Source organism: Dermacentor albipictus, chromosome 5 (genome assembly GCF_038994185.2).
Source record: "Dermacentor albipictus isolate Rhodes 1998 colony chromosome 5, USDA_Dalb.pri_finalv2, whole genome shotgun sequence".
Lineage (NCBI taxonomy): Eukaryota > Metazoa > Arthropoda > Arachnida > Ixodida > Ixodidae > Dermacentor > Dermacentor albipictus.
The window spans coordinates 115,436,669-115,461,877 of NC_091825.1; the positions used below are offsets into that span (position 1 = coordinate 115,436,669).

General features: G+C 47.9%; 2 protein-coding genes across 3 annotated transcripts in view; both read left to right on the forward strand.

The window, feature by feature from the left end:
* Positions 1–2,712: 2,712 nt before the first annotated feature.
* LOC135916149 (uncharacterized) lies at positions 2,713–8,880 on the forward strand. 2 transcript variants are annotated; one of them, XM_065449414.1, is made up of 7 exons: positions 2,713–3,567; positions 5,329–6,290; positions 6,381–6,563; positions 6,642–6,833; positions 6,912–7,103; positions 7,182–7,373; positions 7,450–8,880. In XM_065449414.1, the coding sequence occupies exons 3-6, from the start codon at positions 6,438–6,440 to the stop codon at positions 7,248–7,250; spliced, it is 579 nt and encodes a 192-aa protein (XP_065305486.1). In that variant the 5' UTR covers positions 2,713–3,567; positions 5,329–6,290; positions 6,381–6,437; the 3' UTR covers positions 7,251–7,373; positions 7,450–8,880. The 2 variants fall into 2 exon arrangements, with proteins under 2 accessions (XP_065305486.1, XP_065305487.1); XM_065449415.1 differs by having other exon boundaries at positions 7,182–7,369.
* Positions 8,881–16,769: 7,889 nt separating this feature from the next.
* The window catches only part of nudC (nuclear distribution C, dynein complex regulator), a 30,262-nt gene continuing 21,822 nt past the window's right edge, over positions 16,770–25,209 (forward strand). Inside the window, exons 1-5 of the mRNA XM_065449416.1 lie at positions 16,770–16,938; positions 17,386–17,463; positions 18,574–18,756; positions 21,506–21,565; positions 24,644–24,757. Of these exons, the coding sequence (XP_065305488.1) occupies positions 16,861–16,938; positions 17,386–17,463; positions 18,574–18,756; positions 21,506–21,565; positions 24,644–24,757 (513 nt within the window). The 5' untranslated portion in view covers positions 16,770–16,860. The remainder of the gene's footprint in view (positions 16,939–17,385; positions 17,464–18,573; positions 18,757–21,505; positions 21,566–24,643; positions 24,758–25,209) is intronic.

Below are 25,209 nucleotides of genomic sequence, written 5' to 3' on the forward strand. Positions count from 1 at the left end.
AACAGACGGGTCGCCGAGCACGCCAGCTTCGCACATACGACCGGCCTCGCTCACTCCTGCGGCTTGTCTGGCGCATGACGTATGCACGCGCGTTTGGCGTGCCGCTAGCTTGTTGCTAGGCAACGCAACAAAAAGTTGCAAAGTACAAGTTCATTTACACGCAAAACTTTTTCACTTTTAGTGGGAAGGAATAAAAAAGATAAAACGTTGTCTGGAAGTTTATTTCACATTCTTTCTTTTCTGATGCTCGCGTCAACTAACGGATGTTGTTGAAACTAGGCGTGACGTGTTTCCTGTTGCCAGTTTTTGAAGAGTGTCCCCTCTTGTTGAATTTCTTTCTCTATGCTTTGGCTCCGAAAGCGTCCGACGTCTATGTTGTTCGAGGATCTGATGTGGTAATTTACTAATTATAAGCAATAGGTATCGCCGTTGTGCCTGAACTCCTTAGTCGGTGTGCTAATCGTACGCAGCACGCAAGGCAGCTACTTTCGGGCAGAAGGAACAGCGCTTGGCAGCTGGGTCCTCATTACGCTGGCGGGATTAGGGACGCCATCACTGGCGTCGCATCCCTACGGTTCTGCTTAACTATTTTTCTTTTCTCTCCTTATCTGGTTTTCCCTTGTCCCCCTCCTCAAGTGTAGGGTAGCCAACCGGGCACGTCCTTGGTTGACCTTCCTACATATCCCTCTTCGTTTCTCTCCCTTGACTTTTACCATACCGAATGCTAATTACACACACAGAAGCTCAGCAGGAGCGCTGGTGTGTTTGGAGGGAGTGGTCGTCATACAGATGCCGTCACGTGTTGTCATGCGCGAGGTTGACCGTATGTAAGGAGCGGGTGTCTCAGCAAAGTTGGCTCGTCCCGGAGACGGTGCGTGTGGCATATGGCCGAAACGATACAAATCGCAGAAAGACCACTACAGATTCCAAATAACGGTGTCTTCAGCAACACCATAGGTAGCTACAGTGGTTGAATGCTAATCGCGTTAACGTCATCATTCATCGTGGGATATATTCATCGTGAATGTGTTGTTCGTGGATATGTTGTTCATCGAGGTGTCCCTGTGTTTTTGATGACGTACGAAGTACGGATATCGGAGGGCCGGAGGAAGCAACAACCGATCTTCTGATTTAGGAATAATTATTGCGTGCTTCCAATCCAGTTGAATTTCCGGGCGAGAAATTTCTCATTATAAAGCAGAGCGCATCGTTCGGCACATCTCACAAGAGAGGCGTTAGTTATTTCATGAGTACCAGCATGGTGAATTTTTTTTATGCTCAGGTCAAGAAGCGGGACAGCACACCTGCTTCATTTTCGCGACATTAGAATGCCACTGTGGGATGGAATACTATCAAGGGTAACAGTACTGGCTACGTTGCGGTCGTCGTTCGCTTTTGCGTTGTCTTCTTACTTTTTCTTTAATTTTCGTCCAAGATGGACGTAAATTAGCCTTCTAAATGTACCAAAATGATGCGTTGACGGTAAGATAAGCGAGGCACTCCGTGTTGTCGACAACCGTGATCGAGATAGAAAATGCCAGAGAATCGGTTCAGACACGACCAACGTCAGACACTAACGGTCATAACGGCTGCAGTGATTTTTTACATAAAGAGATGTACTGTAAGGACAGTCGGCGTCACCCTTGTGTGGAACGCGGGAACGGCGGCCTCCGGGGTGCTCCCGGGCCAGCCAGCGACGTGTAACGATAGTTGCTGGGCTCAAAACTACCCAGCAGCTACCGTTAGACGTCGGGTCCAGCAGCAGCTTAGCGTTAGACGTCGCTGGCTGCCTTCGGTGAGCCGCGGGGTCTGCCGTTCCCGTGCTCTACACAATGGTGAGGCCGATTGTATACATTTATTTACACGAGCATTCTCTTACCACATCAGAATGTGGCAGTCGCCACACCGGGAACCGAACCGGCGGCCTCGGGTTGGGCAGCAGAATGCCACAACTGCGGCGGCGGGCAGCTACGAGGACGTACAGTCGCGGACAGAATAAAATGGACCACGGCATCTCCGAAAACGTTCAATTCCCGAGCAGCCTGTAGCAGTAACCAGTAAAACTGCCCACGACAACGTTGTTAGCATATTCTAGTCGAGGTCCAAAATGCAAATACCAGATTGCGTTGTGAGGTTGCGGAGATATTCAGCTTTTTCTTACATTTCATGGTCCATAATATTCTGTCCGCGACTGTACATATATACTGAGGGTAAGTGGTTAGCTAAAGCACAGTGAGCTTATACCGCACCGCAAAGCACGCTCTGAAAACAGCCGTAGAAAGAGACGTTATGGAACAGCCGCATCGTTGGCGCTAAATGTTTCTCGCAACGTAGTATAGTCACCGTCGTCGAGACACGGGCCTTTGCCTCGACGGTTGGCCTCATTCGCGCCAGCATTGCAGCGAACAGCACTTTGCCTTAATATTTTTTTAACCGTTAAACGTGATTTAGGGCTCTGCTATAGCATATCCACGGAGTCGGTGTCACGATATAAGCGCGCGCGATATGAAATCGAAACATCTGCCACGCGGGGTCACATCAAATAATAAACGGCGAGCCATTGTCTCTAGAAGTCCGTAACGAGACGGCGCGAATAAAAAATGAAATCGATAATGAAACTCGGAAAGGGGCTCCGACACGTTACGTGGTATATACGCGCCCGTGGATTGCAAGTCACGCAGTTTCTGATAGCGCGTTTGGAGCAGCGGTTGCGTCCGCGTACCCTACCGATAGACAATGCGACTGCGGTCGGTACCGTAATCCTCACTGCGGCATGCCGCCGCCGTTGAACTAAGTGGATGCTACTGGAACATTCCGAAACCGGCGGATTATGGATGGCCAGATTATGGCAACGATCATTTTGCTTCTGTTTCCTCGTGTTTGTTTGTTTGTTCTTGCAGACAAGCGGTTGCATCGAGTTGTTGATTTCGGCGATAACGGCTGTTGCGATCCAGCGGCGCCGCGAGCGATGACGTACTACGGCGCACGAAGGAAAGACGCCTGGGCACAGCAGCGCATGCGCCAACAGTTGATAGTCGCGCTTAAATTTTGTTTTAAGATGCGGCCGCCGAGAGACCCACCCTGACCCACCCTTCATTTTGCGTTTCACGCCGCAGCCGCCCGTGTCAGCTGAACCTCCGCGTCGTACCGTATATGCTCTGGCAGCGATTGTCGACCACATCACCGACCCCGAAACACAGCCATGGGTTTCGGCGCGGGCTCCTGCCGTATGGCGTGCTTCGAAGCTTTAAGTCGCGGCTGCACCAGTTACGGCACGGACTTCTGCAATTGCGGTTACGGGACTCTCTTGTGCTCCGGAGTTCTCGCACCGCCCATTGGAGCTCCCGGAATATACGCATGCGACGACGCGCGGCGGCCATTGCGTCCTTCCTCACGCTCGAACTGTCGCGCCATGACGCCAACGACGCCGTTGCTGCCGACAAGTCTGAAGTCTCGCCTGTCGCGGTCTTTTCTTTTGTGCGCGTGTTCCCACGAACGAACTGACCCTGCCACTTAACCGGGAGACGAGGCAACTGTCGTCGGCAGGTGCTTCAACTACCTTGTGAGGTGAGCCCACTGTGTGTGCGTGCACGCGCTTGTATACTGTATGTCGCAGCTCAAGTTATGCACAGTGTTAAAAAAATAGTAAGAAAAAGCGTAAGAATTCACGGTGTAAGATGGGATAAAACCTGCGGTTTTCCATCGTCGGAATTCTGGCAACCGAACACCGTAGCCTTAAGAGTGTTTTGCAGCATGCTTTTTTTTTTCTGTAACACCTTGGCTAAGGTTAGCTGGAACGCCATATCTTGCGGCGGCGTGGCTTTTTCTTTTTTGCTGTTATGCCTGCATGACGGCCTCTTCCCATGTTTAGCCCTTAATACGTAACGAGCGTATTTCCATAAATATAACGAGTTTTTTTCTTTCCCCCGCTATATTTCTCGCCTCTTAACGCTCCTCGCGAAGTCTTCGCATTCGTGGCACGATTATAGCGTCTCTGATGCTGTTCTGTACGGAGGTGGGCAGCCTTGTCTAGGGCGTGCCGCCGGGGCCCTGCGGAGCGACTCGTCTTAAGCCTAACCGCTGGGCTCGAGTTTAGTGTCAACTGCGCATGCGCAGCTAACAGTCGGCCGGGTGCCTGCTCGTCGCTTCCTTGACTGGTTCCCATTTCGGGCGTTCGCTTTCTGCCGCTGTGGCCGCGCTTCATCCATATTGTGGCTTTGAAACGACGTTGCCACGGCTTCCAGGCAAGCAAGCGAGGGTGATGGCGGGGAGACCGCGCCTCGTATTAAAACCACATAGCCATGCAGCGCGGCCATGGGGGCGGGAAGCGAGCGCACAAGGCGGGAACTGGACAGTGAAGCGATGAGTCACCCAGCTCTTCACTCTAAAAACAGTTGCACTCTTTGGGGTGTATATTTGCCACGGAACGATAATCGTCATCTGTCTTGCCCACATTTCCTTTCTTGAAAACACTGCGCTCGTTACTTTCCTGTCAGTAATGCTATGTCATGCTGATGACGCCCATGCCGTTCCTAACTTGGAAGTACCGGGCTCGCAGCGTTAAAGAAAGGAAATGCGGGCAAGACAGATGACTATTATTGTTCTGTGGCAAACATACACCTCAAAGAATGGAAATGTTTAGTGTTCTTATGGGCACGTGAGCAGTGCTACTCTAGCCCAGAGGCTAACGTTATAGACAGTGCTGTCTTGCACTGAAGGGGTCAGGGATGCGTGCTCTTTAGACAAGGCTGCTCACCTCCGTATACTCCAATTCTCCGTGCCCGCTGCCACTGCATATTTTTGCGCAGTATTCTCATTTACAGCGCCATTAGTGAGGCGTGAACGTGCTCGCAGTGAAACCATCGCAACTCTGCGCAAGACGATAGACGCCGGTGTGCAGGCGCGTCACGCTGTCTTCGAAGTCGCGCGGTGAATCGCCGCACAGTCCGCGAAAGACTCTGTCCCGTTCGATTGTGTCGCTGTAATACACTTGAGGTGCTGTTTGTCCAGTAACTAATAGTTAGAGCAACGCATGACGCCGCTCTCGTCGACAGCGATACGTCCGAGCCCGTAGTTTTACTTCGTTTGGCGACCGCATTTCACAATAACGATGAAAAAGCTTTGCGTTGCATGCGTTTTCCTTGTTCGACATGTCGCGTTATATTCCTAACATGGATATATATGCACCGTTATCTTTGCATTTCTGGTACCGAAAGTCCTACGTCATGGCGTTGTATTCGTGTGTGCATTATTCACTTACCAATACGTTAGGTTTCAGAACTCCCGTGCTTGCCATGACTTGTCTTTTTTTTATTTTCCCAACCGTAGGTGCAGCTCGTGCAACCAGGTGACTGTGGCACTACCCCGAGGGACAACGCAGCTACTCTCGCCGCAGCCTCGCTTCGGCATCTAATCTCCGAGGTGGGAGTGTTTAGCTGGCGAGGGCGGCGCGGCCATTAACTTCCTCACCGAAACTGATTGACAACATTGGCAAATTGTGTGCAGTTAACTGTGGTGCTTAATTATGGGCACGAGCTTCCTTGGACGGCCGCAGCCACATCGGGTCGTCGCCGTGACGGAAGCGAAGAGGACGGGGTGGGACGATTCTATAGCTTCAGGCTTAGCTAACACTAGGCAGGGTAGCCGACGCTGCGCGCAGGCAACAGCTGGCAGGGGTCCTCTCTCTCGCTTGCGACACGGCCATCGGCCCGTTCCGAGTGCCTGTCGCTTCCCGGCCACAGTTTCGCGTCCACGCGCGCGCAAAAGGGCGCGAAATGTGGACTCGCGGAAGTCGGTGGCATCCGGAATTAGCGTGCAGGCTAACCCAGTGGCGTATTACTTCCAGTTCGTCCAGCTACGCTGAAGAACGGACGTTGCCTTCGGTCCGCGACGCGGCGCGTTGCGGCCAAAGTACGTGCACACTTTTTTTTACTTTTCCATTCCTTGTGCCACGCTGTGCTTTTGTCGCTCGACACGCGGACCGTGTTTGACGAGTTCATCTCCGCCCACGGCTCGTGCGATGACGCTTGTCACGGTGAGTACCTACTTTCTGGTTATATATCGTAATTAGAACAGTTGCCCCTTCTTACAAATTTCAGGTACGCATCCTAGGCCTCCACTTCCAGCGCACTCCACCAACGTCTCTGTGCGAAGCAGTGTGCCGGACTGTTCACGTTCAGTGTCTGTCGTACCGTGGCTGACCGCCTGTGCACTACTCCAGCCATACAGCTACTGGTTTGCTGGCCAATGGACAAACCTGCACGACCAGCCCTGCAGTAGGTCGACTGCTTGTAAGTAAATCGGGGTTCTTCGGGCCCGCACTGTGCTTTCGTGTTGACGAGTGCTTAACACGATGCCTCCATGTCGTTTCGGTTCCCCAGACTTGGCCATCAGTCACGTGCGGCTGATTTTCCTGCACCCAGCCGTGTCCCGGACGGATGACGTTCATCACCTGTTCCGCTGCTGGCCGTCTGTACCCTTCTGCTCCAGCCACACCGCTACTGGTTTCTTGGCCAATGGAGAAACCTGCACGACCAGCCCTGCAGAACGTCGACTGGTCGAAAGTAAATCGGGGTTCTTTGGGCCCGCACTGTGCTTTCCTGTTGACGACTGCTTAACACGATGCCTCCATGTCGTTTCAGTTCCCCAGACTTGGCCATCTGTCGTGTGCGGCGGATTTTTCCTGCACCCTGCCGTGTCCCGGACGGATGACGTTCATAGCCTGTTCCGTGGCTGACCACCTGTGCACTACTCCTCCAGCCATACAGCTACTGGTTTCTTGGCCAGTGGAAAAACCTGCACGACCAGCCCTGCAGTACGTCGACTGGTCGAAAGTAAATCGGGGTTCTTTGGGCCCGCACTGTGCTTTCCTGTTGACGACTGCTTAACACGATGCCTCCATGTCGTTTCAGTTCCCCAGACTTGGCCATCTGTCGTGTGCGGCGGATTTTTCCTGCACCCTGCCGTGTCCCGGACGGATGACGTTCATAGCCTGTTCCGTGGCTGACCACCTGTGCACTACTCCTCCAGCCATACAGCTACTGGTTTCTTGGCCAATGGAGAAACCTGCACGACCAGCCCTGCAGAACGTCGACTGGTCGAAAGTAAATCGGGGTTCTTTGGGCCCGCACTGTGATTTCCTGTTGACGACTGCTTAACACGATGCCTCCATGTCGTTTCAGTTCCGCAGACTTGGCCATCTGTCGTGTGCGGCGGATTTTCCTGCACCCTGCCGTGTCCCGGGCGCATGACGTTCATCGCCTGTTCCGCGGCTGACCGCCTGTGCACTTCTGCTCCAGCCACACAAGCTACTGGTTTCCTGGCCAACGAAGAAACCTGCAAGACCCGCCATGCTGTACGTCGGCTGTGCGTAGGTAAATCAGAATTCTTCCGACCCGTGCTGCGACAGTGTGCTGACGGATAATTAACATTCTTTTTTTTTCTTTTCAGTCTGCAACCCTTGTATTGACATCCGCCGCCCATCAAGATTTGTTCCGCCTGCGTAGTCGGCCATATGGCGTCCAGTGCTCACCGTAGTGTGGCAAGCCTTGCTCACTACAGTCCGTCAGATTGCTACAGCCGCTGACGTTGAGCCGCAGAAAGTCCCTCCTTGCCTTCTCCGTGCTGCCTCGATGACGCTGCACAACTACGGAGTCGTAATGCCAACACCGATCACGACATCCCTGTGGAAGTTTTTCCGCCCGGTAGCTGTATTATTGCCGTTCGCTAAAGACTCGTATTGAGGGCCCTGAGTGTTTCACGAGCAGACCAAAGCAATTCCAGGTAACATGCTGGCTCATCTGTGGTACACTGCTCAGTCAATCTGGAATTTGGTGCACGTTAAATCACATCCTGGGCTCTCGTAATGGTACGCTGATGCTGGTTCGCATTGTGAAGTTGCGCGCGCGCGTATCTGTGCGTGTATGGGTGTATGCGTGTATGCGCGCGTATGCGTGTGTGTGCGTGTGTTGCTGCATGTATGTTGTAATTCCATGTGCGTGCAACTTCGATCACTTCATCTGGTTGTTGGCATATTTTTAGCTGGGTGCGTTCTCACTTATTTCATGGAATTCTTCGTGGCTCGCCTCGTCTCATCTGAATTCTTCAGCAAGCTCGTTGATGGTTTCTTAGTGATGGTCGCCAGTCTTTTCCAAAGTCCTCCCAACTCTGGCTCTGGGTGTTCCCCTTAATTGAAAGGCATCCAGTGGTGTGTTTACGTGGCCGTTGCCTCGTCGACTTCTATTCGAAGAGGCCTTTGTCGGTATATTTTCTTTGTCCATATCTTCCTTGTTTATCAAGTTATTCATCATGGCTAATGCGAAGCATCAGCGTACCGTTACAAAAAGCATATGGTGTGAATTAAAGGCAATAAAACATTTCCGTTAGCTTGTGAGCATCTTGCTTATCCTTTGAAATATAGTGCTGGCATGTCACCGAACTTAGTTTTAAAAACCTGTCTATAGTCATTATTCATGTTAGCGGTAAACCCGCGTATCACTACACAGCCAAGCGAAGTGGATCCTGAACCTCCCTTCAGCGAGATTGGGCATTGATCGGAAGCCACCACCGCACGTGTCTGCGATGTTACTTCCTGATCACTGTTTCATCACCGTTGCTTTTGTACTTCACTGTTCACTGCCCTGTGTAAATTTACCTGCTTGGATCCACTTATACTTTTTATAACATGCACTTGCGGTACAATGTTCACTGTAACTTAATAAAATGACGAAGCTGTTCTTTAGGAATATTTCTCCTGTGTGGCGTACATTGTACAGTTGAAATCATTCTTACCTTTATTGTAGTGCATATTCCTGCCAACTCGGCGTTCACTGGAGTTATATGCGAACTGAAATAAAATTTTGGACGTAGTTCCAGAGTCGATGATGCAGCTTCTGAAATGTGTTGCATTTGAAATGCCTCCAAGGATTTTCAGCTTACTTGCAGCGTGCTGATAGCCTTCGACACCGTCGTGTGGGACCGTATCCGGTCATCGCCCACGGTCCTGTTCAACGAAGGTAAGGCCTGGCGCCGTCGAGTTAGCGCACCCACTACCGGCCGACCTGCAATGTAATCAGTTATGTTGCTGAAAGCTGCTTTTATCGTTCAGTTCTGACCTTAGCGATTTAAAATCGCCATCTTTACTTTGCACGGCACGTACACAATAAATGGCAAGCGGCGAAAGAGCCCCGAGCCAACATGTGTACCTCACCGTTCCCGAAGACTGCCAGTCACATTCGCTGCGTAGATTGGTGGGTCCGTACATGCTGTTATGCAAAGTTTAATTCCAGGGATGCATGTTTACGTCTACATCACACGGGGAAACATGAGAATGTGCGTTTGGTAGAGCAGCATGCCTCGCATCATTGGCATGTGGATCCAGAGCAGCAAACTGCGGACACACGCTAGGCCTGCTCAAGCAATCGACGGAGCAAGTCGGCAGGATGATCGCGAGTGTCGCAAAGACGGAGCGGCATGGAGGGAGGGGACACGATCAAGCTGGTCAGGAGCCTGGTGGTCAGCAGGGTCACGTACTCACTCCCGTACCACAACAAGACGCAACAAGAGAGAGAACAAGCCGAGACTCTCATCAGGAAAGCATACAAGACTGCATGCGTTGAATCTGCCCAGAAAGACTTCGAACGACAAGCTTCTCAAGCTAGGTATTCACAAATTTGAAGAGCTCAAAGAGGCGCAACTGGGTGCGCAGTTGGGTGTACAGGCTCCAGCAGTCAACCACCGGCAGGGCGCTCCTTAAAAGATTGGGCTATAAGAACACAGAAGCAACGGAGGATAGGATGGCTAACATGCCAGACTCTTTTCGCCAGACACTGAAAGCTAGCCCCCTACCCAGGGATATGGACCCGAATCTTAATGCGGCCAGAAGACAGGCGCGAGCAGAATATGTAGAAAAACACCTGGCCACTAAAAACAATGGGGTATACACGGATGCAGCCCTATACCCGTGGGACCACAGCACCAAAGAACAGAGTTGCGGCAGTGACCGTGGATCACATTGGAGAGCTGATAAGCAGCGCAACCCCAAGGAGCTGCACGGTAACAGGGGGGGGGGGGGGGGGAAGAAGCAGCTGTGGCTCTAGCAGCGGCGGAGGGTTACCGTAGAAACAGATCCTTGATAATACTCAGACTCCAAAGAAGCATGCAGAAACTACACGGCAGGTAGAATCAACAAAGGGGCGCTATGAATCCTCCTCGAGGTAGGGCTTCCGAACGAAAAGATGCTGCATACGATTTTCTGGGTGCCGGGTCACCGGAATACAGGATAACCAGAGTGCCTGTAGGGTCTAGCTCGCGAGCTTACATACCGAGTGGGACAGTCAATGGACCCGGATACCACTATGGCGGTGGAACCAACGTAGGCGGAAATACTAAACCATCACAGAGGCAAAAGGATAATATATCCACCACCCCACCCACCTTTAACAGAACACGAAGTCGGCTGGCGAAGGCTGCAGACAAGAGCATTCTCCAATCTACACGTACATCCTACATAAAATGATAAACGTTTTGATATATATTTCCCAGTCAATACAGGGACACATGCCCATGGTGTGGGGCCATCCCAACGCTATATCGCATCACACGGGAGTGCAGAAATAACTTCTCTTTCCACAAAGAAAAAAAAAAGCCAGTGCGGAACCGTGGGAGGGCCTGCTCACCAGCGGCGTGCTCACAGTCCAAAAAGGATTGGCGCAACACGCTCTCAAAGTGGCCAGGCTCGGCGGTGCTCTGGAATAGGGGCGCCGACCACTCAAGACGAGAGTGACTTCAGTAAAACATGAAGACCTCTATAGGGCAATAAAGTTTTTCCTTCCTTCCTTCGCTCAATTACCAGCGCGCTGGCATGCGCGTATTCTCGAGGGAATAACATGGCCAATAAGTGAGAGCTTATGTCGAGCAGTTTCCTTATCCAATACTTTATGGCACGCGCATACTAAGTATGACGTAGTAACACAAAACCGGTAATCGGAATAACAGCCCGTAATGTGTCTGGATCACAGCTGACGTTGTTTAGCCTTTTGTTGACTACTAGCTGTTGCCTGCAGGCAACGTACCAGAATTTTTTTTTTTTTTGCCGAGATTCCGTTTTGACTATGAAGTTTCTGGCTATGTCTTAGGCCTACACTGAATGACAGGCAGCAAGCGTCATTGTCGGTTTAGAGCTGGAACACTGAACGAGGAAGCAGTTTAGCTCGCGACTCCCTGCAACCTGCCCGACTCTTGGCCAATCCCCGTGAGTGGGTGTGCGCCAAACTCATCAAGGTCATCATTTCTTTCGAGCAAAAGGTCAAGTGATTTCATTTTCCTACATATTTTTTATATTGTTTCCGCTATGAGAAAAGGAGTGGCCATCACCATTGTAAGGTGACTATGTCTCTTTCTTTTATTTTCATTTCAATAAAAAAAATGAAAAAAAATGGTCAGAGGTGAGCGGCCGACGCGATATCCAGCTGCATTGGTGTTACACAAGGAGTGTGAAGCAAATGAAATGTACGTGTACCTTTGGTTCGCATATGGAAAGAGCTGTATATAGAAATATAAAACGAAACCTCGGGTGGCTTGAGGTGAAGTGCATTTCCAGTTTCCTGCCTGGGTGTTTTCCCCAATTTGCTGAAAAAAATTCTGCAAGATTTTTTTAAAAATTTTGTTGATTATGGATATTGACGCGTTTTGCACGTTTAGGTAGAACATAAACATCTTTGGGGGGTATTCAAACATCTCGTTCTTAATGGGTTAAGCTCATATTGACTCGTCTCTATGTGCAACAACGGGAGTCATACGCGCAGATATGTGTATGTTTTGCTACGTTTTGATGTTATTTTATATCAGTGAAGCGCCTTTCCACAACATTTGAAGCTAAAAATTAACTATCCGTGGCTGCAGATGACTAACACACCGCTTTGCTAACTCCGACGCGGAAGGCTGCGCTCGAAGTCTTCCCGGATGTGCAAAATCTCTAAAGAATGTGCAGAAGCAGTACAAAAGCAGAGGTGCGAGGCCGGAAATCGGCTACACCAAACTCCAAGACAGCCGCGTCGGCAGACCAAACTCGGCACTTCTTCAACGGCCGCACTGTTGGCACAACAGCGCGCTTACGGCTTGCTCATCCAGTATTCGCGGTAAGCGCAACATGGCTTCCAGCTACAACATGCTGCCCCGGAGAAGTCATTAATAATCAATGGCAACCCGCGAAATGCCCTGCCGACGCAAACTCAACATGGGCATTGGTACATAAATCAATCGGCGAAAGCCCCGGCGCGCTTCCAAAACATTTCCAACGGGTGCGGCAGAGGGCAGCACAGGAAAGCGGGAAAAAAAGAAGCCGGATTGCGAGCACTGCAGCTTTGCTGAGGTCATTTTTAACGGGAATACTACTGGTTCATGACCATTTGGAACACCGCAGTCGGCGTTTAAGCTGGTTAGAGTGTTTCATCGTTAAATTTTCATGTAACGTTTCTTCCGGTGTGTTAGACGCGCGCGCCTCCGACCTACCGTTGACCACAAGGAGGTTGAAGAAGAACTGCTGGAGTGGAAGCTTCCGTAGCTTTTTACCAGGAAAGATGAAGCCAATGCTTGCCCCTCCATCACCTGAAACAGAGCCTTGTCGAGTGACGTCCGCTTACAGATTAAGTGATTTGGCTCTGTTATTGTAATGCTAAGCTAATTAAAAAATAAAGGCTGGTTATTCCCAATGAAAATAGTAGCTTCTTAATATTGATGACGTTCTGCCTAGTGCAGTATGCCAGGATAGTCGGATTTCCCACTATAGCCAGTAATACAGAGAGACACGTAGATAGGTCTCTGTCTGCTCAAATAAGCCTTGATTGACCAAGGAGGCTGATTCACTTGTGAAAAGTGTGCAGAAAGCGTTTATTCACCATTTTTATCGTTTATTTATAGTTTTACCGTGCCCCTCCTCTGCGGCTTCAGGTTCGGGACATAGTTTCCACTGCAGCAGTTTTTCTTTAACCTCCTTGGTTGACCAATCTAAAATGGGTGTCTCTTACACAGCATTTTTTTTTTTTTTCATGGGAAGTGTTATAAAAATGTGCGACTTGTGCATCGGGAAGTGGCGGTACTTGGGAATATGACGAGACGTTCAAACCAGCTCGGTAGGCACCGCGAAACTCGATTGCGCACCTCCATCGTGGAATGTCTTGCTCGCCCATTTCTAAGGCAATAAATTTCCACCTCTTTCAAAAAAAAAAGTACACAAACGGTTACCTATAGTACGCGCGCGTGACCTCCAATCACAAAGGCACCTATGTCAGGATGACCGCGACGCCTACGCGGCGAGCCTTCGGTTACGGCACGCGTTGCGACGGTCGCTCCGTTGTCGAAACAAAATTAGATTTCTTTCGCATTGCTGCCATGCACGGAGTCCAGTACTCGTGAAAACGCGCTGCGGAACGAGGACGAGAAAGGAGCGTCGCATTAAAGGGACACTAAAGCGAAACAATAAATCAGTTTAGACTAATGAAGCATTGTTTGAGAACCCTGAGGGGCAGTCATTTCAAAAAAATAGTTTGATTATTAGATGAGAAAATGAAGGTCCAAGTATCAGTATTTGAATTTCGCGCTGAAACCCCAGCGCCGGTACGTCAGCGTGACGTCAGGGTTCCCAAAGTATGTTTTCGCATTTGGGCCGCGTTGGCTGAGTAAAGGTTCCCGAAACTGGCCATGTTTAATAATTGGTTGCTTCAGAACTCAATGTAGTCAATCTGTACCGCTGCATATAATTATCAGGCCCTAGAAGATGCCATAAAAATCCATGACGTCACAGCCCCCAGGTGCGGTAACTTAGGTAGGCGTCGCCACCCGTATTTCTTTCTTGCGGTTTTTCTGGCTTACCAAACGTCTTATCGTTGTCAGAGTGGCATTTTTGGTGTAAAACGGTAATTTACTGATGCAGAAGAAATCATTTTCCACTTTAGTGTCCCTTTAAGGAGCGATCGGGAAAGGAACTGTGCCGCCTCTTCTTTGAAGGAGCTTGAGCTCAAAAAGCAAAGTGTTGCCTGACGCCGAGACGCAGGTGACCCTGTTACCGGCAGCAACTGCAAGACTAATCCCACTAGTAGCCTACAACCACTCAACTCAACAACTTAAGCAGGTGACCCTCATCCAAACCAAAACAAACTCTCTAAAGCAGTGAAACACAACACTGCGGCATTGTGCGCGGGCTGAGAGCGTGTCAGGACAGTTGAGGTCGACTTTCCAGCTGCTGAGAAAATCTCACTTGTGCAAAGCTCGGGCCTAACACCAACGAGCTTGCTGTCGGTTCATAGAAATAGGTCGTTTTCGAAAATATTTGCGGCTGTTTGCATCCCTTTTCATTCGTATTTGAATATGTCCGACTCCATTTGCAACGTACTTTACCATTTTTTTTTTCAGATATTCACTGTGCATTTTACTAAACCTCCCTTCAGTTTTCTATTTTGCATAAAATAAACACTGCTAGATCCTTACTATTCAAACTGGATTAGGTGGTTTTTAATTTTTGACATGCTTACTAGAGAGTGACAGACCGGGCGACATGGTGTCCAGCCAGTCTTGACATAAAACAAAGTTCTGTGTCACTCAGGGGGAACCTGGAAAACTAAGGGAATTTGAAGATGTTGACTGGGTAGACACCCTGATGCTGCTAAATTGAGTGTTTTTCCTCTTTCCGAACGGAGAAAAGAGTACTTCAAAACATCGTTCAATAGTTCACGAGACGTTCATTTGAGGGATCTCCAGCCGTTTGTGCGCAGGCGCGAGTAAGAGCAGGCGCTAGAGAGAAAATATGGGGGATTTTGCTCCTTGAATATGTGACTCTGCCTGGGCACTGTGGAGGAGGTCTCTTTAGAAGGATCGACATTTGGGCGAGTTGGTACTGGTTGAACATCTTGAAGGGGCAGCGCAAAAAGACGAAAACAGAAGGCAGGAATACACAGGACAGCGCTGAACTCGCAACTAACTTACACACACTTATGTACACAACCCATAGCCACGTGATCTGCCATCTATGGCGCCATTATCAGTGCGCAGGCAAAAAACACGTCGCGTTGGGTCGCGTTGTGTAAGCATGCCATCGTTAAATTTGCATGACAGTGAATTTGAATCTTTAAGCCGCCTCATAGCGTATATAGCATTAGATTAAATGATTCTGCGTGTTTTTTTTGCCTGCGCACTGATAATCACGCCATAGATGGCAGAGCACGTCGCTATGGGTTGTGTACATAAGTGTGTGTATGCCTTCGAATAAAGTTAGTTGTGAGTTCAGCGCTGTCCTGTGTATTCCTGCCTTCTGTTTTCGTCTTATTGCGCTGCCCCTTCAAGCTGTTCAAGGAGGTTTCTTAGCGCGTGTTGTATGCGTTTGTTCCATAGACATGCCGCCATTGCGGCGTGCGGTCGAGTACACTCCGCCGCTGCAGCTGCCCGCGCAGTGAGGCAGAGGGCACGGACGCCCCATTTGGTGATCGCTGTATCTGAAGGGGCAAGTTTCTGACTAGTGTTGTATAAGTCGCGGGTCGCTTTTTTTCGTCGCGACGATAGATTGGATTTTTTACAAGCACTGCTCCAGGAAGGCACATGTAACCGGCCAGCGGAGGCCTCAGGAGAGCGCCTGAGGTTATAATAAAGCAGGAGGCTCGGGATCTCCAGGACACCCAAGGGGCAGCGAGGGGATCGAAGATGGAAGCAGGGCGGCCCGCGGGTTGGGGCCGTGGAGGCCGAAGCGTGCCAGGGGGTGCTCGCATAAAAAATTGGCTGTCTGCGATAGCGGAGAGCCGATCATATACACCCCTGGCACGCGAAATAATGCCAATTATGCGAAATAATGACACGTTGTTACAATTAGCAAGAAACACGATTGATTAAATATAGTTACGTCCACCCGCCAACAGCACGAGCGCCGCAGGTGTGAGACAGTCTGTCCGACACAGCGGTCGCCAAATCGGCGGTCAGTGCCCGCTGCTTCACCTATTTTATCGCACCTGTCCGAGCGTAAACAAACTCGACGCACGCATACAACACAAACCTGCTCCACAGAATCCCCCACATTTTCTCTCGCGTTTGCTGTTATTCGCGCCTGCGCACAAACGACTGGCGATCCCTCAAATAAACGTCTCGTCAGACGACCTACGAATAAAAAGAAACTCACGTGACTGGAGTCGCCATCTACTGGAAATAAAGAGGAAGAGGTAACGTGACCCACGGCAAGTTTAACTGGCCTCCGAAATTGCCAACGCATTATGTTCCGCTCTGCGTTTTCACGAATCGAAACTCCCAGGGACGGCCGATCCCAGACAACACACCGTCGAACAAATACATTCTTGATGTTGTGGTACGTCATAATCTACTCTCAAGGCTGTCAATTCGTATGCGTACGTGTGTGTCAGCATTGACCAAATATATCACAGGGTATTCTCTGACACGAGTCCGGATTTACGCGTCGTTGCGTGCTGAAACACAAACTTTCCAGATTTTATTTCTGCGGCTTTCTACAGCGACAAAGTGCCGTATTGTTTTCTCAATTCCATGCTAGCAAACAATTTTACGCACACGGAGCAAATCGACAAGTTTGCATCTAGCGGCGAAAGCGAAATCGTAACCAATTGTCTAAATTACATTTTTGTTAACTAGATCCTGCCAGATTTAGCCAATGAAAATATTAATTTAAATTAATTTGATATGTAAGTTGCGCTTTCTTACTTTTTTTACATACTTTTTTATATCATGATATTTGTGACGCTCTATTTGCGCATTGCCAGGCAACGCCGGTAAACGACTGACGAGACGGACGTGCTGTGGCAGTTTGAGCCAAGCCCGATTTAGTGAACTGACTACCTAGTAGAAACCACAATGCCTGAATCGGATGTTGAGAAATTCGACGGTATGCTGCTTGCCTTGGCGCAACAGCACGAAGGTGGCGTGCAGCATGTGAGTTGACTCGAATTGTAGTGACTCCCGTTCGCCGTACCGCTCGTGGTTGTTACTAGGCCTAACGACGTAAACACGCCTGCATGATCCGGCGATTGACGGATCTGCGACTGGAGCCGGCGTGGCCTTCGTGGTAGATAAACCAGCGTCGCCTGAAGTAGAAACGTTGAAATGATCTTAGGTCTATTGAACCTGCATCTCTCAGTTTATTCAAGTTTGAGCATGAGTATGTAAACGAGCTGCGCTGACGATTTTTGACTGCTTTATCGCTCATGTTGAGTCTAAAAACGTTCTTGCTTGCTCACGAACATAATGAACATAATATCATACTTAGCCATTGAAAGCATGGAAGTGGTGCACTTTTGGATACGAAATAGCGGCCCAACTACTCGACCTTTTGGAGTAATGATGTTTGGAGTAATGATGTGCTTTCGTTTTGTTTTCTAGCTCCTAGACACAATCTTCAGCTTTCTCGCCAGAAAAACTGATTTCTACATTGGCGGTGGACCAGGCTCCGCGAAAAAGGTGGGTAACACGACCTTTCTGTTGTGTTTTGCTAAGGTTGATAAGATTCTACTGTAACTGTAACTGTTCGAGCACATTCCGCGTCAGTGGAAACGGGTGTCAATTGAAGTAATTTCGCTGTTCACCTCTTCTAATCACCTGCGCGTTTTTGAGACGACCTGTTGGTTACATTTCCGATTCTTAGTATGAATTTATACATACTGTGTTTAATAGGCAGCTCCATCAGTTCATTCTGTACCAATGCAGATCAGCGAGCAACTGTTAAAGCTGATGACTTTTGTAGCTAAGAAACTTGCTTGATTGAGTAGTACGGCAGACGATTTTGTACAGGCTGGTTTGCTGCGGCCAACTGTCTGCTACTGTGTCATGGTGTTTGTTGCCGCGTGTTCAGATTTTCGGCGCATGTCAAAGAGCCCTGCTCAGCTATTCAGGCACGGGCTAAGAATAGGCATGGACAAGCGCTTGTCCGTGTCTAACATTGTGCCTAAAACAGTTTCTAGACATGTTACCAACCAGCCGGACAACAGACGTTACTAAGCAAAACAATGTGGAGCACTCCACTGTGGAATGCCTCATAGCCCCAAGTGGTGCTTTGCCTTGTCTCCGACAAGTACAATATCGGAGCCCATTTTGAAAGAGCATAATGTTATTATGCCATAGCTTTCTTGGGTTTCCCCCCGACTTTGCCCCTACTTTAGGGTAAGTAAACCATAAATATATTAAAACGATATTGCCCCATCCGCAACAGACAACTCCGCATCAAGCACAGCCACTTGATGGGTAGGCATTGCAACAAAGTTGCAACCAGGACACTTGAGACAGTGGGTGCTGCTACGGAGTTTCAACCGGGGTGCTGTGATTACAAGAAGGTGTACTATGTTGGGGTGTCATTTGGCATTGTGGTTGACGGTGAGGTTGCCACTTCGTTTGTTGTTTGATGTGCCCATAAGGTTTTGCAATTGACAGGTTGCCTGGGCATATGCAGCAGGTCACCCAAGAAGGCTATTGCTGACATTGACGATCATCTTCAGTGGTTCATGCCACCAGTGGTGGCATGTGTTTTTGTATGTTGGTGATTGTGTTGTCAACAGTTATTTTCACGCGTTTCAGCTCATACTCGAGAAGTTTTCCAAGTACGAGTCAGTGGCACTAGCAGAGAAGGCGGAGAAGGAAAAGAAGTCGAAGGAAGCCGAGGAGCGGCGGAAGGCGAAGCTCAAGAAGGACAAAGAAGAGTGCACAGTCCAAGAGATTAGCGACGCTGAGGCTGAAGCCCTTCAAAAAGAACTGGAAAAGGTGTGTACCACTGTTTAATTCTGCACGAAATGGCTATATACAGTCGGCCACTAAAGATAGTTTTGGCACGATTTTGCAAGGGTGGCTTCTCACTGCGCTATTAACCCAAACAATGCAGCCATGATGTCGGCGCACCATGCTATCATTCGTAACACGTTTTGCGTTTAGACGGCGACCGTTTTTCACCTGATTATTACTGTTGTCAATTTGTTGCTTGGTGCAAGACAAGCATGTAGTGCTGTGTCGTGCTGTCACATTTATTGTTTATACAGCTACTTGACCTGCTAGTATCCTGACACTTGAACATAGATACAAGATATAATTGTTTTTCAAGCTGGTTTTTATTGTCTAGTGGTATGGCACGAACATAATAGGCGTTGTTTTCAATTTAAATACATTTACATACCAAAACACGCATCTCCATGTACGTGGAAAAAGTAACCATCTCCTCTTGTTACAAGAGGAGATGGTTAGCAACATACTACTATGTGTAGTATGTTGCCATGTTGCTGCTGCTGATTTTCTTGCAATTTCAAGGAATTTGAAACGCACTTCAACCTTGCTTTCTGCTGTCTGTGACAGCACAAATGTCTGGATCAATTTAGTGTCAAATTTTGCCAAAGCGAATGAGAAGTGTATGAGTAAAAAATTCTTGCTCAGTTCTACATGTTCATACGCAAAGTGAATATTTGGAGGGATTTCTTCCAAGTTAACCTTGAAAAGCACTTTAGCAAGGAAGAAGTTTGGGCGTGTTGATGGGACACATACAAACTGGAATACATCGCGCAAGAATGATGCAGGGACAAGCAGGAACACGGGACGAGCACGGAGGGTTAGCGCTCATCCCGTGTTCCTGCTTGTCCCTGTGTCATTCTTGTGCTATGTATCCCAGTTTGAAAAGCAGTGTGCCATCTTTAAGGCAAGCGTACAAGGGATGACACAAGCATTTTCTTTTAAGCGTATTCTTGTCTGCATCAGTTCTTTGTGCTGCTGCATCGTGAATGTAATTCAACTTGCCCAGTTTTCTGTTCTTGTGCGCAGCATCTGTTGGACAGGAAGTTTGTGAAAGGCCAAATTCTCACATAGCCTGGGTGCATAGCCTTGAGTCCAAAGTTTCAAACTATAGTAGTTATTGTGACCTACATAGATTTTTATTAAATTGGAGGTGCTGTGCTCTAACAGGACAGAAATTCACCCTTGATGTGAAACCTGTGTCCTGTAAGCTTTTTTTTTTTTGCCAACTGAACAGTCATTTGCCAAGAGCAGTGAAGTGAAATGGAGCATTGCAGAGTCCTGGCAACTTTGTGTAGTACCTGTTTAACTCTATACTTGAAAACTCTGCAAAGTAAGATGGAAGTCACCTGTCTCCTCCGAGCTTTCAAGCTGCATAAATATATGAGATGGTCGATAGGGATACATCAGAGCCAGCTGTGGCCATGGGAGCAGTGGCTGCCTTACTTTTGACAAAAACTGGATGCATACCTGCCAACTCTCCCGATTTTTTGTGATGTTTTCGAATTTGGGGTTATTCTATGATTTTACAAATGTTGCAACCAGTTTTATGAAAAATGCAAGTATTAATGGGGTTAAAGAACGAGGTGCCTCTAGATTGCAAAAAAGTGCATACAAGAGAGAAGTTCTGATGGTACCTGTCACTGTTTTACGGAACGGCATTCATGGAACTAGTTCCTTTTGGGAGGAACGCCCCTATTATGTTAAGGGTCTGTGGAGCTGTAATGATAACTCGTTAGGTTTATGAAGGAACGGCAGAGGGAATGGCATGCCTTCTGTAAACGTTTCACGACATTGAACAGATGTACGCACATACGCAGCACGTCATGCAGGGCAGACACCAACATAAAGGTGCAACTCTTGCTGAGTTCAAACAGGGGCTGTACTAAGTTGTGAAATGTATTCTGGACATTTTTTTCCCACTCATACTGATATTGAGTCAGCATTCATTAAATTCCTGTGTGTTGTTCCTTTCGACATGGTTTCTTGTGCAAGAAATTTAGTTATATTGGTACATGTGATTAACTTTCTATTTGCACATCTAAAGTGCAGTATCCTGACTGCATTTGAAGACCGAAGTGGAAAGTGCCATGTGTGTTGCACTTGTAATAGAAGAGCACCAAAGTTGCAGTTAAACATGTCTGAAGTGTGTCTGGTGCTCCATGAAAAATTTTTTTCTAGGAGCGGTTCTTTGGCTTCTTTTATCTCCAGCTAATCTGCTGCCAGCGATGTTCAAATTCGTATATGTAGTTTGGTGCGAGTTTTGAATTGCACACTTTATTTCGCCCCAGGATTATCCAACTGTGTGTGCCCAGTAATGCGCACATTCTTTTGCGTGTGTGTGTGTGTGCGTGTGCGCGCGCGCGTGCGTGCGTGCACGTGTGGCTGAGTGGTTCAAGGAAATGCTGCAGTGTGTGAAATCGAAAGAACTGTGTGGATCTGCACAAGTGAGTTGTGTGTCTTGCATACTGTAAATATGTTGTTTCTTAATTAAACATAATTTATGTCCTTATCGCAAGAGACTAATCATGTTAATTCTGGCCATTTCTAACAATATTCAAATTCGTTTATATGTAGTGTATTTTGCATTACGTGGCTCATAAATGGCACATAGCTTGTTCGAGCATTTGTAAACATGCGCTTAGTTTTTTTTTTCTTCCCCCGATTTCTAAGGCTCTGTAAACGCCAACAGGAAATTATTCCGAATCATTCATCTATGCTTTGCACTATGTTTCAGGAAAAGGAAGAGAAAGCAAAGAGGGCTGCTGAGGCACAAAAGGAAGACGAGGAGAAAAAGGTAAATGAGAAAGATGCAGAAGTGGGGGCAGGGGGGGGGGGGCAGGGTTAGTGTACTATGTATAAATTTACACTGCTGGCTAACTTTTTTTTTTTTTGCACCTATTTTTAGAAGACCCCAAACCACCTTTGACACTTTTAACAACACATTTGAAATAAACATTCATATTGTATGCAAAATGGCACAATGATCGCGTTCAGTGAACATGGCAGCATCATTCGCTGAGGGGAAGCCACACACCAAGAATACAATCCTGCGCTCCTCTTTGGGCTTTTCCAATCCCATCTTCACATGTCATAGGGCCAGCAAGGTCATGCGGGTGACGATATCAGGGTAAATGCTGTTTATTGATCAAGGGATGAGAGAGCCAACATGGCAAGAGCTGGCTGTGTGTTCCGAGAAGGGAGCAAAGTGAGTAAGAAACTAAGGCGGCTGCACAGTCATGGTCATAAGCCTGCAACTTGGCTATTGTGGCATCATTTCGCAGACTTCTTGCAGCTGCATGTTCATTGTAGGCTGGGACACCAGCTGCGACTAAAAAAAAATTTTCGAGGTCGGAGTGGTTATGTGCTATGGTTATGACCTTCTGGTGCTGTCATAGATCAGTACAGTAAGCAGATACTCACATTAACCAGTGCTCAGTCACTCTTCGTACCCGCTCAAACTCACCAGCTGTCATTCCTGTTCATACTTGTGGCCAACCACACCTTTTGTCACTCACATTCTGTATCCCAAGCCTGTGAAGTAGACGTAGAGTGTGCATGAGCCAGTGGGCTCATGAGTGAGTGTGTTGACCTCCTGGGTGCTGTGATGTGCTGCTGTGGAAATGGTGCATGACGTCAGCCAAAATTTCCCTTACTGTACGCTATTCCTTGGACTGACCATGTGGAGGGTTTTACACCATGTATACGCAGCTGTGGTATAGTATTACAGCTGTGATGCGTGTCTGAACACAATTCAATTTTGTTTTTCCTAGTGGGCACTAGAAATGTCCCCAAGGGCTTAAAGTTGCAGCACTCCATTCACACATTCATCCTCACACCCACTTTCTATGGGTTCAGAGTAAGAAAGTAATGGGCACTTGAGTTGAATGCACACCCACTTTAACTAAAATAAAAGTTCTGTACCTCCAATTTTTGTTACCAGAAAAAATTCAGCCTCCAAAATTTGCCTTCTCAGAACTAAAATTTATGTACGCTTGGGCAGCTTTTCATTGCTGTCTATGTACCACAACACGTGTTCAATATTCTTATTTTTTCAAATGACTGCAACCATCACAAATGAGCTGATAGTTCATGCCCTGACTAACTACCGTATTTACTTGTTTCTAACACGCCCTGGATTGTAACGCGCACCCGTTTGCTGTGGCCGAAAAAAAAGAAAGGTCCTTTACAGTATTGCGCACCTCAGTCTTTCATACAGAAATAAAACTTCTCTCATTTGGAAAAAAAGATTTACTCCAAGTGCACTAAAGCTACGATAAATGAAAAAAGTCACAGTTTCGCCTGAGAGGCGAAGCATCGATTACGATAGCAAATTAGTAGATAGCTATACGAAAAGTAAGGATAGTAGTTTTTTCGGCCGTATAAACTTTTAACCATTTGTTTACTAACTAAATTCACAAGCACGGTGTCAAGCGCGCACAGGCAAATAAACATGTCTCACTCAATGACCGCAGAAACTCTTTATCAAAGCGCTGGAGCAAGGGAGTGCGGTAGCAGAAGCGAGGGAATTCGCCTTAGTGCGGCCTCTCACTTTAACGCAAGCTAAGCAACGCGAACACAGCGCGGTGTGCCTAGATGCATACCCTTGTCTCCATTGCAAACTCTCGGATCTCTTTCAAGATAGGCCATGCCTTACTTAGCAGCCGCTGGTGTAGAGCACCTCTTCTGCTTGCGCCAGTCCTGAACGCATGTTTCAGTAACATTGAATGCCCGTGATGCGGCCCGATTTCCGTCTGTCTCCACAGGCATGATCACTTTCCTTTTAATTGCAGCATCTTGATGAAATCAGCACGTCTTTGCAGTCCGCACTTCCATGTTGATAGAGCAAGCACAAAAAACAGCAAGACGGACGGTGCACTAACCTAAGCCAAAGAAAGCATTGCCCGTATTGCCTAAGCACACGTACATCACACAGAGGAATCCGCCGTAGCTAGGCTTGAAGCGCATACGAGGTGGCCATATTGAAATGCCGGTGGCGATATGGTAATGCAGATTTAGGGTTGTACTCGATTCTAACGTGCACACAATGTTTGGACCCGTCTTATCGGAAAAAATGTGCGTGTTAGGTTCGAGTAAATGCGGTAATTCTCCAGTTCAGCTTAACACAAGTGTCTCTGGAGCATAAAGAATATGGTGTGGTGCTCTGTTACCACTAGGTTAGCACGTAAAATAACTCTTAAATGATCTTTCATAATAAAAGAGACATATTACCAGCCCCTGCGGCATTTGTCTTCACTACTATCCTAATACGGTACGTTTCCGCTAAGGGTGGGCGAATATCACAACTGTGTTACAAGCGTCGGCGTATGAATAGGGTACACTTCTAATGTATCAGTGTAAATGTGGCTGCTATCGTTGCCACTCGCGGTTTGTTGCGTGTCCACGAGTGCAGACGAGAAGAATCGAAAGGCGCCTTTTTTGTTGTTGTTGACCACAACCATTATAATGCCTACACATAATAAAGGCAAGTTTGGTTGTAGCTGGTTTTTTTTTTTTTTTTGTCATGGAAGTGCGGAAAGTGATGAAAGGAATGAAATGGGGCATCTGCTTAAGGATGTTTGGTGCGTGCAGACCGCTTGGTTCGTCTTGAAGAGTCGTTCGCGTAGCATTCGACAGATGGTAAGCGCGATCATTATTGCCTAGACTTGGCACACGACATCGCTGCGACAAGTTCGGGGTGCGATCATTACACGGGAAAGGAAAAAAAAATTGAATATTGACGACAAAATTCAGGGGTGCGATCATTACGCGAGCTCAATCATTGTGCGATTAAATACAGTAAATTGTTATTATTTGCTGATGAGAAGTTCTGACTGTGCTTGTGGCTCATTATTGTTGGGCTCACTTTGAACAGGGAGATGAGGACGAGGAGGAAGACGAGAAGGACAAAGGGAAGCTCAAGCCCAATGCTGGCAATGGCTGTGACTTGGAGAACTACAGGTGGACTCAGACCCTCTCTGAAATTGAGGTAAGCTTAACGAATGTGTTGGTACATTATCCCGCAGTGTTTTCTTCAAAGTTTTGCCCATATCAAACTCGAATGTGTCGCCACATTCTATATGTTGAACACTGCACCACTCCGCATCCCTACACATGCACCTCTTTCCTAATGGGGCCGCAATCACTTTTTGTGTGAAATATTAAATGCCGACAAAATAGTACTGTTTTGCATAGGTCAGCAAAATGAACGGAACACACTCACAATAATATTTTTGGCTTAGACCTCGCTCTGACTGGGTCTCACTCAAATTCTACTCGGCTGCGCTCACTCAGTCTCAGACTGACCAAAATTGCACTCAGCCGGGCTCTCTTGGACTCATACTTGCCAAAAGTCTCAGCCAAGCTCACTCAGGCTCATGGATTGGTCTAAGTATGAGTGAATCAACTGATGAGTGAGTTTGGTGACCTATGCTGTTTTAT